Source organism: Diadema antillarum, unplaced genomic scaffold (assembly GCF_040938485.1).
Source record: "Diadema antillarum isolate AM-2024a unplaced genomic scaffold, OU_Dant_1.0 seq00000821_RagTag, whole genome shotgun sequence".
In the NCBI taxonomy this organism is placed as follows: Eukaryota; Metazoa; Echinodermata; class Echinoidea; order Diadematoida; family Diadematidae; genus Diadema; species Diadema antillarum.
In genome coordinates this window covers 48,250-62,143 of record NW_027271698.1, presented here as the reverse complement: position 1 = coordinate 62,143, position 13,894 = coordinate 48,250, and the positions used below count along the sequence as shown (strand labels likewise).

Below are 13,894 nucleotides of genomic sequence, written 5' to 3'. Positions count from 1 at the left end.
GATTGGGCAGCACGACTTTTCTGTGAATAGATGAAAACATTATGAGTATGAAGCAATTGCTCTTCAAAAATTCAAGATCCAGGAATATGTTTTTGCGCCGCTCAGCACGAAAAATTAACGCCACGCAAATATTGATGTTTGCAGTTTAACCCGTTGAGGACGAGTCCTGAGTATTCTCGGGCAGGTGTCTATGAAAAATGTGTGTTGTAGCAAAATCAGTCCGTCCTCAACGGTTTCATAGTTTACAAGGGTAAGAAGAATTAACCCCAATGCGATGTGCCCATATGCTTTCTGCCATCTAATGAAAATACAACGCATAGGAATCCTCAAAAGAGGATCTGGAAGGACCATGGATCTCCAGACCCTAAAAAGTGATTTTTTTTTTTAAAGATAAAATACTAAACAAAATGTCTCTCTATGTCTTTCTTCTCTACATAGGAATAACAATGAGCATAATATGAAGTCCCTCTAACAGAAAAATGTTTCTGCATGAAAAAGAAAAATGGTCTTTACATCTGCAGAATGGCAGTTTCAATAATCTTTTTCTCTCTTGATCTTTAATAGTCTAAGGATTGACTCTGATCATTCCTGAACATGTTGAGACTGGGAACCCGGGCACTCAAGCTGTGGTTTATAGCTACACCGCCAGCATTCAGGTTTAAAAGATCATGAACTCTGCTGTTCAACATTACAATCAAGAGTCAAGTGCCCCTTGGGGTATCCTCTTTCAGGACCACAAAACCCTCAAGTTGGAGCATCTTGAGCACAATGGGGCCGCAAATATGCCAACCTACCGGAGGTGTGTGTGTGTGTGTGTTTCCCTATTACGCCGAGAGTGACGTCGAGATGAGAGAGAGAGAGAGCGAGCATGATGTGGGAGGCGGCAGGTGCCAATCACAAAGAAGGTGGAAGTAGGTCAAATCATGTCAAGTAAAATGCAAGCATTATTCTGTATGCTTTGTACTCGTATGTCTGGCTGCATGATTACATCTATGCCCCCAAGTTTTCCTTTTTTCTTTTTTCATATCAATTTGCAGTAAAATCTTTGTTGAAAGGGGGGGGAGTGTACTTCAAACAGTAAAGCATCAAATGAATCTACTAGTATGTATCTCATAGATACCTGCAAGGCAAACTGCCATCGAAATTAGAGATCATTTCTGAAGCAGAATCACTCCTTATCGAGAGAATCTCTGGTGGTTTTGGACATTCAGTTATGTTTGATTTAAAGTCCACACCACAACAGAGGAAGTGAATTTACACTGTTTTGAACTTCATATCCTGAAAGAATGAATTGCAGATTGAAATACTTCTACACATGAACTACATGTACATGTACTTCCACCTTTTGCCCTTGACACAAAATAAGCATTGAATTAGCAATGGGCATGAAATCTTTGTTTCTATTTTCTTCAGCTATGGTGGTGGGCACAGGACATCAACACAGTCTGCTTGGCAAGCTCAGATTTTTATCTGATGTCAAGGATATAATCTATTCAAAGCTGCTGCATGTTTTGTCTTCTACAGTTGTTTTTCCACTTCCTTATACGTTTGACTCTCATGAAGGCCGTATGTGGAAACATGACACCCTGCATGTGATCTACATTGTATGCAAGTCATTCGTATCTGATGTACTCTTCCTTCTATCCCTCTCTATAGAGTCACTATTATTAAACCCTTTAGGCCCTATGTGCCCAGGCATGCAGCTAAATTTGTCAAGCTTTATTTTACCAGCACCCAGTAATCCAATCCAAACTGGACCAACAGGTTTAGTTGTACAGTTTCAACCATGCCAACTCAGGTGTAGCAATGTGCCTCAATCCAACAGGAGGGCCATCCTGACACAATAGGAATTGAAGGATTAGCTAATCTCTATTCATTAACAATTTGTTTCCACACATCTGTGCTAACAGTGCAGAATCAAGCATGTGTGCCAGCAGGAGCATTGTCATCTTCATCCTAGCTCCTTGACCATTATCATCATCATCTTCATCAATCATCATGATCATTATCTCCATCATTATGATTGCCACCACCACCATCACCCATCATCATCATTGTCAACACTGGCTGGAGCAGTGGCATCTTCACCCTAGTTCCCTGACCATGATCATGATCATCTCCATCATCTTCATCATTATCCTCCTCCTCACCCTCCCCATCATCACCACCACCACCATCAACATCATCATCATCATTGTCAACACGAGCAGGAGCATTGGTATCTTCTTCTTCATCATCATCATCATCATCATCAACACCAGCAGGAGCATTGGTACCTTCACCATTAGCACCTTGATCATCATCATCACCATCACCATCATCAGTCATCATTGTCATTATCGCCATCGTCGTCCTCATCACCATCATCATCGTCCTCATCACCATCATCACCATCATCATCATCATCATCATCATCATCATCCTGTTCACCATTATCATCACCACCATCATCACAAGGCCCTTCACTTTTATCATTGTCATGATCACCTTCATCCACTCACCTCTTTGAGAATTCTCACCATCATCACAATATAATGGTCAGCCCACTCAGGTGCAACAATATGGTCAGACCAACAGGACAGCCATATTTATTCATTGGTAGTAATTTCCAGAAGATAGGCCAGTTGGTAGACCAAATGGTTAACCTGTGTCATTATCATCATCATCACTATCATCATCATCAGCATCATCATCACCAACATCATCATCATCATCATCATCAGCATCAGCATCAGTATCAGTGATATCATCTTCATTACAATCTTCGACTTCTACCAAACTTTATCATCCTCATCATCATAGTCATTGTCTTTTTCGGTAATCATCCATCGTCATCACTGCTAACCAATGTCATCCTCACTCACATCCACCATCTAACTCTCCTGCGGATCCCGCTACTCACCCTTCCTGGGTATTTGGACACCAGGACGCTGACAAAGAGCATGAAGAAGAGCCCCAGAACGGATATGAGTCGCCGCGGCTCCTTGGCGATGGACGCAAACACTCCTGTCGCAGCCGCAAGAACAACGAGGAACAGGTTCACGCCAATGTATAAAGACCTGAGATTGGGCAAATTAAAGATTCGGCACATTAGTAAACAAACATAATTATATTACATTACATACCAACAAAATGTGGAGGGACATCTGCATAATTGCTATGTGAATACAACAAACACGAAAAGCAAAGAGACAGACGGGTAACATGTGTGACATTTTAAGTAACATGATCACATTAATCTGTTGACAACTAGTCTTAAGTATTTTTGAGCAGGTGTTTATGGGAAACGTGTATTGTAGCAAAATCGGCCTATCCTCAATGGGTTAACAGGGCTATCAACCCCTGACCACGGCATTATAGGGATGTTATAGTTTTGGTTGAGATGGGGATTCAGGTCTGAACTTTCTGCGGGATATAGAGCACATAATTCTAAGAGGAATTAAAAAAATTTTAAAATTAAAATCGGTCTTGAAATGGCTGAGAATATTTAAAAACAAAAGATGCTAATAAAAGTTGGGACCCACCTTTTGTTAGGACTACTTTGTTTACTTTATTTTTGGATAACTCAAACATTTCAAAAAATGATTTTCATCAAATAAACTTTCAATTTCTCTTAAAATTGTGTATACTCTTTAATATTTTATATAAGTGGTTTCTAATCATCTTGCAATTGGCTGAAATTGGAATCCCCTCTGAACCAAAGCTATAAATACTAAACAGGGCTGCCAACATTCATCCATCCAAATCAGGGAGATATCTGCGTGTCATGTGCATCTTAAATTATTTCCAAATTAGGGAGACTTTTATATTCTTTTGTCAGGATATGACAAGATATATAAATATGAAGGAAGACTTGGCAGCCCTGTACAGATACATGGAATGAGCATATGCTGAAGGTTAAAAAAAAAATGCATTTTGGCTTCAAAATAGCAAAACTGATTCAAAACCAAATTTTCTGATTTGGATTAAAAAAGTTTGTAGCTTTTTGAAAATTAAAAAAAAATCTCATGATTTCACCATCCTAAAGCTGATTTGTTGTGCATCAATTCTCACAAACCCAAACTGAGTATAGTATCAGGCTGAACATTATCACTATTAAAAGCCAGTTCAGTGTTGCATTCTATGCATGAGTAGATAAAGGTCATCTATTTATTATTTTTTTTAAAGACATAATGGGAGACAGAGTTGTAATGGGCACTGTTATGGACAACACCTGAACAATCTTTTTACATTGCGGTGAAAGAGCATTTCTAAACATTGAAGGCAGCTTCTCAACATACCAAAGCAAGTTGGACTATTAACAGTAAAGGAATAAAATCTAATTTTACAATTATTTGCTTCAGTGGTTCAAAATTTGGGTCATTTGAACCATCGCTAAACTGCCAACTGGTCTAATCCTAGTGAAAAACAAGATTGGCATGAAGGATAGCAAGTGTCATTTTAAAAAAAATCAACAAAACCATGGTTTTAAACTGTAAAACAAAACATCACATTAACCTCATTCATGCTCCATCATGTGTGCACTCATATTACAAAGCTTTAGAAAAAAAGTTTTGTCAGCAAAGGTTAAAAAAAAGGTAACCTACATTGCATGCCTTGTAAAACACACATACACCAAAAAAGAAAAAAAAAGCCCAAGACAAAAAAAAGGAAAGAAAAAGAAAACAAAGATATCTATTAAAAGCCCAAAACATAGGGGATGCAAAAATGAATGCATCCTAAATTTGGAACAATTTCCGCAGGATGCCAGTCTGCCATCTGAGCAATCACAATTATCTCTTTGCTCAGGACGTCGGAATACTCCTCTAATTAGTCCCAGGTCTCAGTCACGCTGCCATTAATGTCTAACATTAGACCCTGGCATTAAAAGGAAAAAGACCGGTCTCCTAAACATCCAGCTCCTTACGCTTTCATTTGATAAAGACAAGCGAGGGAGACAGACAGCTTGTCAGTTCTTCTCCTCTTGTGATATTAGATGCACTCTACAGTAATCTGGGACTCTTGGCAACGGAATCAGAAGTATTGTGCTGCATCCATTCACAGATAATCCTATTGGATGTTGTGAAAGTAGTGTGTACACTGATTTACCACTTTACAAATAAAAATAACTACCTCTACTTTTTTTTAAACCCAAAAACTCTCTCTCTTCTCTCTCGCTTTCTGGATATATGTGTATCGAAGTTTTTCGTTCACAGAGCATTCGGTGCAACTCTTCTACCTGAACAATCGAAATACTACCCAGGGCAAATTAAATTGCATTATCATTTCTGTGTTGGCATCCTATTTGAAGTTTACATTAATAAACATGGACATAATAACAAAGAATAAAAAATATCTGATCACGTACGAATTGCAGTGACCTAAAAATAAATACTGTCAGACAAGGAGAGACAGAGAGATAGAATGAGAGAAAGAGAGAGAGAGAGAGAGAGAGAGAGAGAGAGAGAGAACAAAAAAACTTTGATGTCAACAATCTGCATGTCTCTTGAAATGTCAATCTTTTCCACAAGCCACAGTGAGTATGTGGGATACGGATGCTTGCCCCCAAAGATATAAAGGAAAAAGTCCATTGTGATATTATGTCACTTTGTATGAAAACAAAAACAAAACCAGAAATGTCACTATGGTGACTGGTATGCCTCTGCCATAATGCATGGCTCTCCTAATAGGTCTCTAGTACAATGTCTTTACAATGTGTGATGACAGCTTTGCATAATTGGCAAAATACTGAAATGACATGTTTGTCACAAATGTGTTGAATGTTCATTTTCCTTGAACTGGGTTTAATTGGATGAATGGCTATATTGTTGAACAGTGCAGGGATTTGAGGATTTTTACTAGACTTTTGACCCTTTTATAAGTTTATGCAATGGGTAATCTTTAAGATATGGAGAAAAAGTGTAAATTCATAACTATTGAATTGTAAAATTCTAGTATTTTAGCCTGGACTTTGACCCTTGACCTTTGACCCTACATGTATGGCCCTAAAATTCCCAAGAGAATCACTGTCAGGTAAAACAAGCATAAACATTGTAGTTTCATGATGATACCTTGAGCCACTTTCGAGATACAGAGGAAGACGTGAAATTTAGCACTTTCACTCGACCTTTAACTGTTTGGCAAGAAACTTCCAAGAGAATCTCTATTGGATATACATGTATATATCAAGTTTCAAGAAAAATCCAGCAGGCACTGCATAAATATGAGGGAAATCTTGAAATTTAGAGGAGTTGACCTTAACCTTTGACCCCTGACCTTTACTCATGACCCAAAACTTTCCTAGATAATCACTGCCAGTCAGTACATGCATATGTACTTAGTTCCATGACGACACCTTGAACCATTTGCGAGATATAGAGAAAAAATTTAAAATTTTGAAATTTTCACTTGACCTTTGACCTCATGAACCAAAACTCTCTCTGGAGAATCTCTATGTGGTAGTACATGTAATAATGATAATAATAAACCATATTTACATAGCGCATATCACTAGGTTTCAAGAAAATACCTTCAGGCATTGCATAGATGGGGGAAATAGTAACATTTTGAGCATTTGACCTTGACCTTTTGATCTTTGACCTTGAGCATGTGCACCCAAAAGTTGACAGGCACAACTTCGCCCACTCATACATATACATGCCAAGTTTCATTACGATAACTCAAACAGTTCTTCAGTTACGCTGTCCACGATTATGGACGGACGGACGGACAACTCGAAAACAATGCCTCCGAAGACACTTCGTGGCGGAGGCATACAAAATCCGAGAAGTACAAATGTAGATCAATGAAAATTTTGGGAAAGAATCAGATACAAACACACACACAAAAAGTTATGAATTGATAAAGTTTAGAGAGGCAACTCTGTGAAACGCAGGTGTTGAGCAGCTCTCCATTTGTTTTGTACACACAATATCACTGAAGTGTCATTTTTCTCAAATATTTTGGCATAGACAACTTATCTGCAGAGAAGATCATACAAACATGCTCATTACTTCATATCAAGAACAGGGGGGTGTTTCATCAACGTTTGTCGGCGCTAACAACTTGAATCACCATAGTAACAGTCAGTGACCAGAGCATCTCAGCCTATCAAAACCAAGGATTTTGCTGAAATTGGTCAGTGCCGACAGTTGTCGGCACTGACAAGCATTGATGAAACACCCCCCAGATCTGCGAAACTTGTCTGGCTGATGTAGTTTGCCAGGATGAGTTGTTTCGGAGTATTTTGAGATCAAAGTGTGAAATAATACAATCATTCAAATTTCTTGAACCAGCCATCACTTCTGATGCATGTATGTAAATCGGTGTCCGAAATCTTAATATAATACCACATCCAGTGTCTAACAGCCAGTGTTTAGCAGCCAGTGAGTTAAAGGAAACCCAAACCCAAAGAAAAATGTGGATTGAGTGAAAGCAGCAACATTAGTAGAACATATCAGTGAAAATTTGAGGAAAATTGGACAATCGATGCAAAAGTTATGAATTTTTTAAAGTTTTGGTGTTGGAACCGCTGGATGAGGAGAGTACTAGAGGTTATGCCGTCATGTGTGGACACCAATATAAAGAAAACAAAGGGAATTCCACAAAAATTCATTTTTCATGAAAATTGCACATTCCATCAACTTGATACTGACATACAGTGTATGCTGAGTGTAGCAATTATTTACCAGGGCCTTCCTTTCTGAAAGCAGTTAGTCAAGTGCACTTTCATTATACTAGAAAAGTGAATTTTTATGGAATTTTCTTTATATTTTCTTATATTGTTGTCCACAAATAGGCCTACGTCATAACCTCTAGTAGTCTTCTCATCAAGTGGTTTCAACACCAAAACTTTTGCATTGATTGTCTGATTTCCCTAAAAACGTTCACTAATGTGTTCTACTAATGCTGTTGCTTTCACTCAATCCACATTGCTCTTTGGGTTTGGGTTTCCTTTAAACAAAATGAGCAAAAACAATTTTGGTAAAACATCACATTCCAAACACTAGAGACATTTACACTGACAAAAAAAAAAAAAAAAAAAAAAAAAAAAATCAATAGAGATACCAGAATTGGAAAAAACAATCACTTTTTTTTAACGTACCAGTTAAATTGCCAGAAAAGCCATACTCATTTCATTTTTTTCTTTAAGGAAATGTACAACGTAGTACAAGCCCAGGAAAAACAGAAAATCCTTTCTTTTTTTGTCTTGCTTTTGTTTTTTGCTTCTTCTTTTTTTTTCAGGAAATGTGCATACACAGGAAATAATGGAATATTTTCAGGGTTTTTTGGTAAGTATTGCGCATGTGCATCTTGTGCTGTCTTTGAGTGGAGGCCAATAATCTATGTGATTCTGATATAGAGATTAGTGGTACAGGCAAGCGTGCAGGAGATCCCCCTATAAGAAAGCAAAACCTAAAATGAAACTGCCGAGTTCGAAAACAAACAAACAAGCAAACAAACAAACCTTCACTCTTGATGAGGATAAAAAAAAATCCTGTTTTCACTAACATACTGATTCATCCATTGTAATTGGCTAGCAATTCCATACAAAAAACTGGAATGTGCAAGAAATGATGTTATTTTTTGGTGGCAGTGTAAATGCCCTACTCTTATAATGGGATCTCTGCAAATTTCTGTGGAACCATATGCCAGATCTCTGGCACAACATCCCATGAACTGCAGCTTCATACTTTATAGCAACCGACTGACAAATCGCCCTTCACCAACAAAAAATAAACACCAATTACTGTACGAGCTGAAATTTTCGCGTACAGATATTTTCGCGAATTGCAACTTGGAGGACATTTTCGCGTGCTGTTAATTTCGCGATTGCGAGGGTCTAACTGAACTTAGTTATTCGCACGTTGTTATTTTCGCGGTTCAAAGGCGATTCGCGAAATTAGCAAAAATAAAACCACCGCAAAAATTTTAGCGCGTACAGTATTCAGTGTTTCAGTGGCACCCATGGTAAAACAATCATGGGCATACATACTACAGTGGACTCCCATTATAACGAAGTCATCAGGACCGGCAGTTTTCTATCGTTATAACCGAGAAAATACATAATAAAAATACATAGAGTGGGTAATTTTGCAGCCTGAATTTTCACTTCGTTGTAACCGGAATTTTGTTATAACCGTGTTTGTTATAACAGGAGTGCACTGTACTTGGGTTGGATTCGAACCAACAATCTCCCGATAACCAGACAGGCTTTGTATCCACTAGCCCAATGAACTTCCATCAAACAGCCAGTGCTGGTTCTAACCTTCACAGCATACAGTAGGAACTGTGTATTTATTCAAATTACTGAATTTCTGGGTCGAGTTGTTTTAATTGCGACTGATTGAAAAACTGAATAATTGGGGCTTATTTGTGTTGATAAAGGGCATTTTTGTGTTCCAGTTGCAATGAAAATAACTAGACACAAGAAATCATTAATATGAGCTCCATATTTGTCTTTTTTATGCTTTCAAGTCATTTTCAGCGGACAAATCTGTTTCTAATTTTGATGAAATCACTGTTTATGAGGTTTGCAGGGATACCAACTTTGAAAACAGTATTGTCATACATGTACTTTGAGGGCTGAAAAAGCATATTTTTAGTGGGAAAACAATATCTATACCTTTCCTGCAATGGACATTTGAATGTAATACAATTTGGGGGAAAAACAGTATTTTCCGTGAAATCTAAAGTATTTTTGATTTCAAAAAGAGTACATTTGTACTGCAAAAGATTAACATTTGATGTGTCTCTGGGTTAGTGTGGCAAATATAAAAAGTTCAGTCTACAAGTTGTGGACTCGAGGTAAATGTAAGTGTCATGAGTACCATTGTTTACTTTCCTGGTGAGCTTTTCCTTGACAAACTTTGCCCTGGAAAAAGGATAAACAGATATGTCCTGTTTCTGTTCTACACTGGAAAGAGGAACAAGCTGACTCAGAATGCAGTGACTTTTCCGATTCCTCTTGGCACCAACAAAGCATCCATCTTCTGCCCGCATTTTAGACAAATTGTTGGTGATAATAAGGATACCTATCACAAGTTCTTATAAATACCATAACAGGATCATCCTGTAATTGGTTCTAAGGGGGAACCCAGGAGTGAACAATAGGAGGTGCATTTCTTTTTATTCATTCTGATAGGAAGAGTGAAATGCATGCCACAATATCATACGAAAATGTTAGTTACGTTATACATTTTATAGTCCCTTCATTCTTGACTTTTCTTCCCTTCTTGGAATTCCCCTATTTCAAAGTACTCATAAAATGGAGAGATAAGTTTTCAAATCAAATATATCTCTCAATTCAGACATACAGGAAAAGGTACTTATATGATGTTATAGCAGGGCTGCAGACTAACCCATTTTCCCCCCTACTAGTCTACCCTGTTTGTCGGACCAGTAGGTACCAATTTCAATATTTTTCAGTGTTCCATTCCTGCAAAAGTTACTGGTTCGACAGTGATTTTTACTGGCCCTGGACTGTCAGACCAGTGCCTGTGTGCAGTGTTGGTTAACCCTAAAAAGACTGGGGGGGGGCCCTAAAAGGCCCCCCCCCCTCGACATTTCGCGCGATTACTCTGCAACACGCAATGTTCTCGCCGCGATGCTCTATGACTTTTTTCTTTCGAGTTTCGCGCACATTTTGACACCAAATTTGTGACGCCCGGGGGTACGGTTCTGAAGTTACATAACTTTTTGTACATGCACGTGAGGCCGAAAATGGCTCAAAAATGTGATTTTGTGTACAAAGTCAATGGAAATTTAGTTTTTTCACATGGTTCATATAAATATGCTTATTTTTACTCTCAATGGCTTAAATTAATTTATTTTAGGAGTATTATGCTTCAAAAAGTGTCTGCCACAAATTTTGTTTAAAAAAACAGCAAAAACAAAAGGTCGAAAAAACAAAGAAATACATAAGAAATTCATAAAACAATAAAATAAATAAGAAATTAATTTTGATACTGAATTTTTTTTCGAGTGCATTTGCCAAGAATGCCACAAAGAATAATTAGACCAAAAATGAGCACTTTTGGAGCTTTATTTACTGATTTAGATCAAAGAGTCTGATTTCACGCATAAATTAGCGTAATTAATCAAAATAAAATAAAAGAAGACTATTTTGGAAAATTTAAATATACATTCTTGTAGATTACATCGCACACTACCATTGTGCAAATTTCCGCGGCGATCGCGCGATCTGCGGCCGAGATCTTAAGGGGGGGCCCTTTAGGCCCCCCCCAGTCTTTCGAGCTGCCAAAATAGCCCAGTCTTTTTAGGGTTAAAGTCTCTCTAGTTTTAGTCACCATCATGCTGCATTCATGCCATGCATCAGAAAGGTGTGATGATGCCAGCACTGACAGTTCAGTTGATGTTTTGTTGTGTGGCACCGGGGCCACTCGGAAAGCCCTAATTGCTACACTGTACAAGAATACGCACTGACCCAAATGATTGCACTTTGTACATGATGCAACTTTCTTTGCAGTAGGTCCTATGTTCACACGTTGATTATCAAAAGTATACAGTAATTAGACCGGTGATAACAGGAACCTTGTAATACATCCTCGTCCACTCATGACATGAATAATCCTTCCTCCAAAGCTACAAATCCAAAATATATTGCATCCTATTGCTTGGACTGGTCAAAGATTTCTCATCAATCTTGACCATAGATCATTAAATTGCTCTGGTCTTAAAAGAGAGAGGTTAGTGTGCTTTATTGCAAACTCTACAATTTGTATATGGGTCAAAAAGGATCAGGATGTGCTTTTGCGAAAGTGAAAGAATATGTATACTGGTATAGCGTCTCTATCATCTCTATTGACAGAAACAGGATGCGGAGCTGCAGAGAGGGGAAATTTATGTGGTGCTTTCTGTGAACTGCAGCTCGTAGAATGTCCATCTATTTTTCAAACAAAAAGTAAATGATGTTAGCCATCTTTTCACAGGTATTATACAACACCTAAAAAGAAAGTACAACTGTGTAGTTATCCGATTGGTTGATTACCCATCACATGACATTTAGATAAAAGTATCATCGCACGCTGTCACTGTCATCTGTGCAATTTTTTGAGAGCAAAAATGGATAACGCATGGCTGATATCACCAATTTCCACTGACTCCCATGTAAAACTCACGATTGACATGAAGTTTTAATGCCACTGCATGACTCTGACGTCACAATACACAAATATTTGCCATATGCGCTCAACAATTACAAGTGCGCTTACAAGTGCGTATTTCATCACTCAGTTTTGTAAATTACTTCAACCGATAGGTTTCACATACAAACATACGCGTACATGGCTGACTTTACTGTGACTGTACTACTCAGTCACCTTTCAAGGAAACTGTTTGCCATTTCTGTGATAAATTCAAGGATTTGTGTGGACCACATCTGTTGATGTTTGAGGTGTTGTATACAACAAATAGTGTATGGTCTTTACTCGTGCAATGGAACGATATTTTACACTTGGTGAAAGATTAGGCTCACTCACTATTCAACGAGGCGTGAATAGAGCGCCTCCATCTTTCACCTTGTGCAAAATCTTGTACCATCGCACTCATGACCATTCACTATCTGTATACTGGCAGCACGACAGTCTGGTCCTCACCCTTTTATCGTGACCTTCCGCTGTTTGGTCAGCGACTGCGACCAGCCGACTAGCTGCGTGTGCATCTCGCCCGAATAGCGCCGCCACAGCCAGCGCCAGCCCAGGATGGTGACCAGCAGCATGGTGAGGATGAAGAGCGGCATCGCCGTGTAGACGTCTCGGGCGAGGACATAGATGAGATAGACCAGGTAGAGGAGGAGGAGCGTGCCGTAGCACGCCCAGTGGATGACGTTGTAGTTGGCGTGGTAGAAGTGGACGACATTCTTCTCCACCCTCTCCACTCTCTGGTAAGGTGTCAGTGGAGAATCAAAGCATGAGAGAAAGGAATTATGGGAAAATGTGGAGAAAAGGAGTTGGGATGTGCTGCCAATATTTCCTGACACCCATATACATAGGCCCATATACATTGTGTATTTCAAGCCTGCATCAGCCATAAAATCTGCCTCTTTTGACAGTCTACATGTTGTACATATGATGTTCATCACTGCCTTAAAGAGGAAATCTACCCCAAAAATAAATGAACTTTAAAAGAAAGAAAAAAAATTATTCCCTACAAAATGATACAAAAATGACAAAAATCAAATAAGAAATAAAGAAGATGTGACATTTTTAAATTTCATGTTTTTTCAGACAACATTTCTTAACCAGTCCTTATGAATATTCCAATCAGCAAGTTGACATAATTATTCATATTCATGAAATTTCGCAGTACCCGCTGCATGCTTTAAGGAGAAGAACCAACACTTGCTGTTGGGCGGAAGCTCGGTGGTCTAGTGGAGATGACGCCTGTCCGGAGATCAGGAGGTTGTAGGTTCGAATCGTGCTCGAGTATACTGTACGCCCATAATTTCTTTTATCATGGCTACTATTAAAACACTGATCAATTCAGTGCTTATTTACGTCGATGTAGGGCAATTTGTCAATCAGTTGCAAATATTTTCTTGGTGTGAAAATTTTTACACATTTTGTGCAACATGACACTAGCACGAAAGAAATGTGTTAATTTTTGATTAATTGTTTTCCTTTTTCATTAATTGTAGCAATTGTAACAAGGAAAAGTAGAAATTACGCGGTGCATAATATATGTCCCCGCCGGAAGTAGCATTTAGTAGCAAAATGTACAATATAGGTAAAAAGATGAAGGTCAAAGGTCAAAGAAGTCAAAGGTCAAAATTCTATGTAGAAGTTTTGAAGCCCTCACCTAGTGCCATCACATAAAGCAAACGGAATCGAAATCGGGTTAGAAATGGCGAAGGAGTAGCATTTTGTAGCCAATGTACAATATAGGTAAAAAAATC

General features: G+C 38.4%; 1 protein-coding gene across 1 annotated transcript in view; it reads right to left on the bottom strand.

Annotated features, from left to right (window-relative positions):
* LOC139739858 (solute carrier family 28 member 3-like) overlaps positions 1-13,894 on the bottom strand; it is a 66,083-nt gene that overhangs the window by 21,779 nt on the left and 30,410 nt on the right. The window contains exons 3-4 of the mRNA XM_071650459.1: positions 12,597-12,880; positions 2,903-3,059 (exon numbers count right to left, since the gene is read on the bottom strand). Of these exons, the coding sequence (XP_071506560.1) occupies positions 2,903-3,059; positions 12,597-12,880 (441 nt within the window). The remainder of the gene's footprint in view (positions 1-2,902; positions 3,060-12,596; positions 12,881-13,894) is intronic.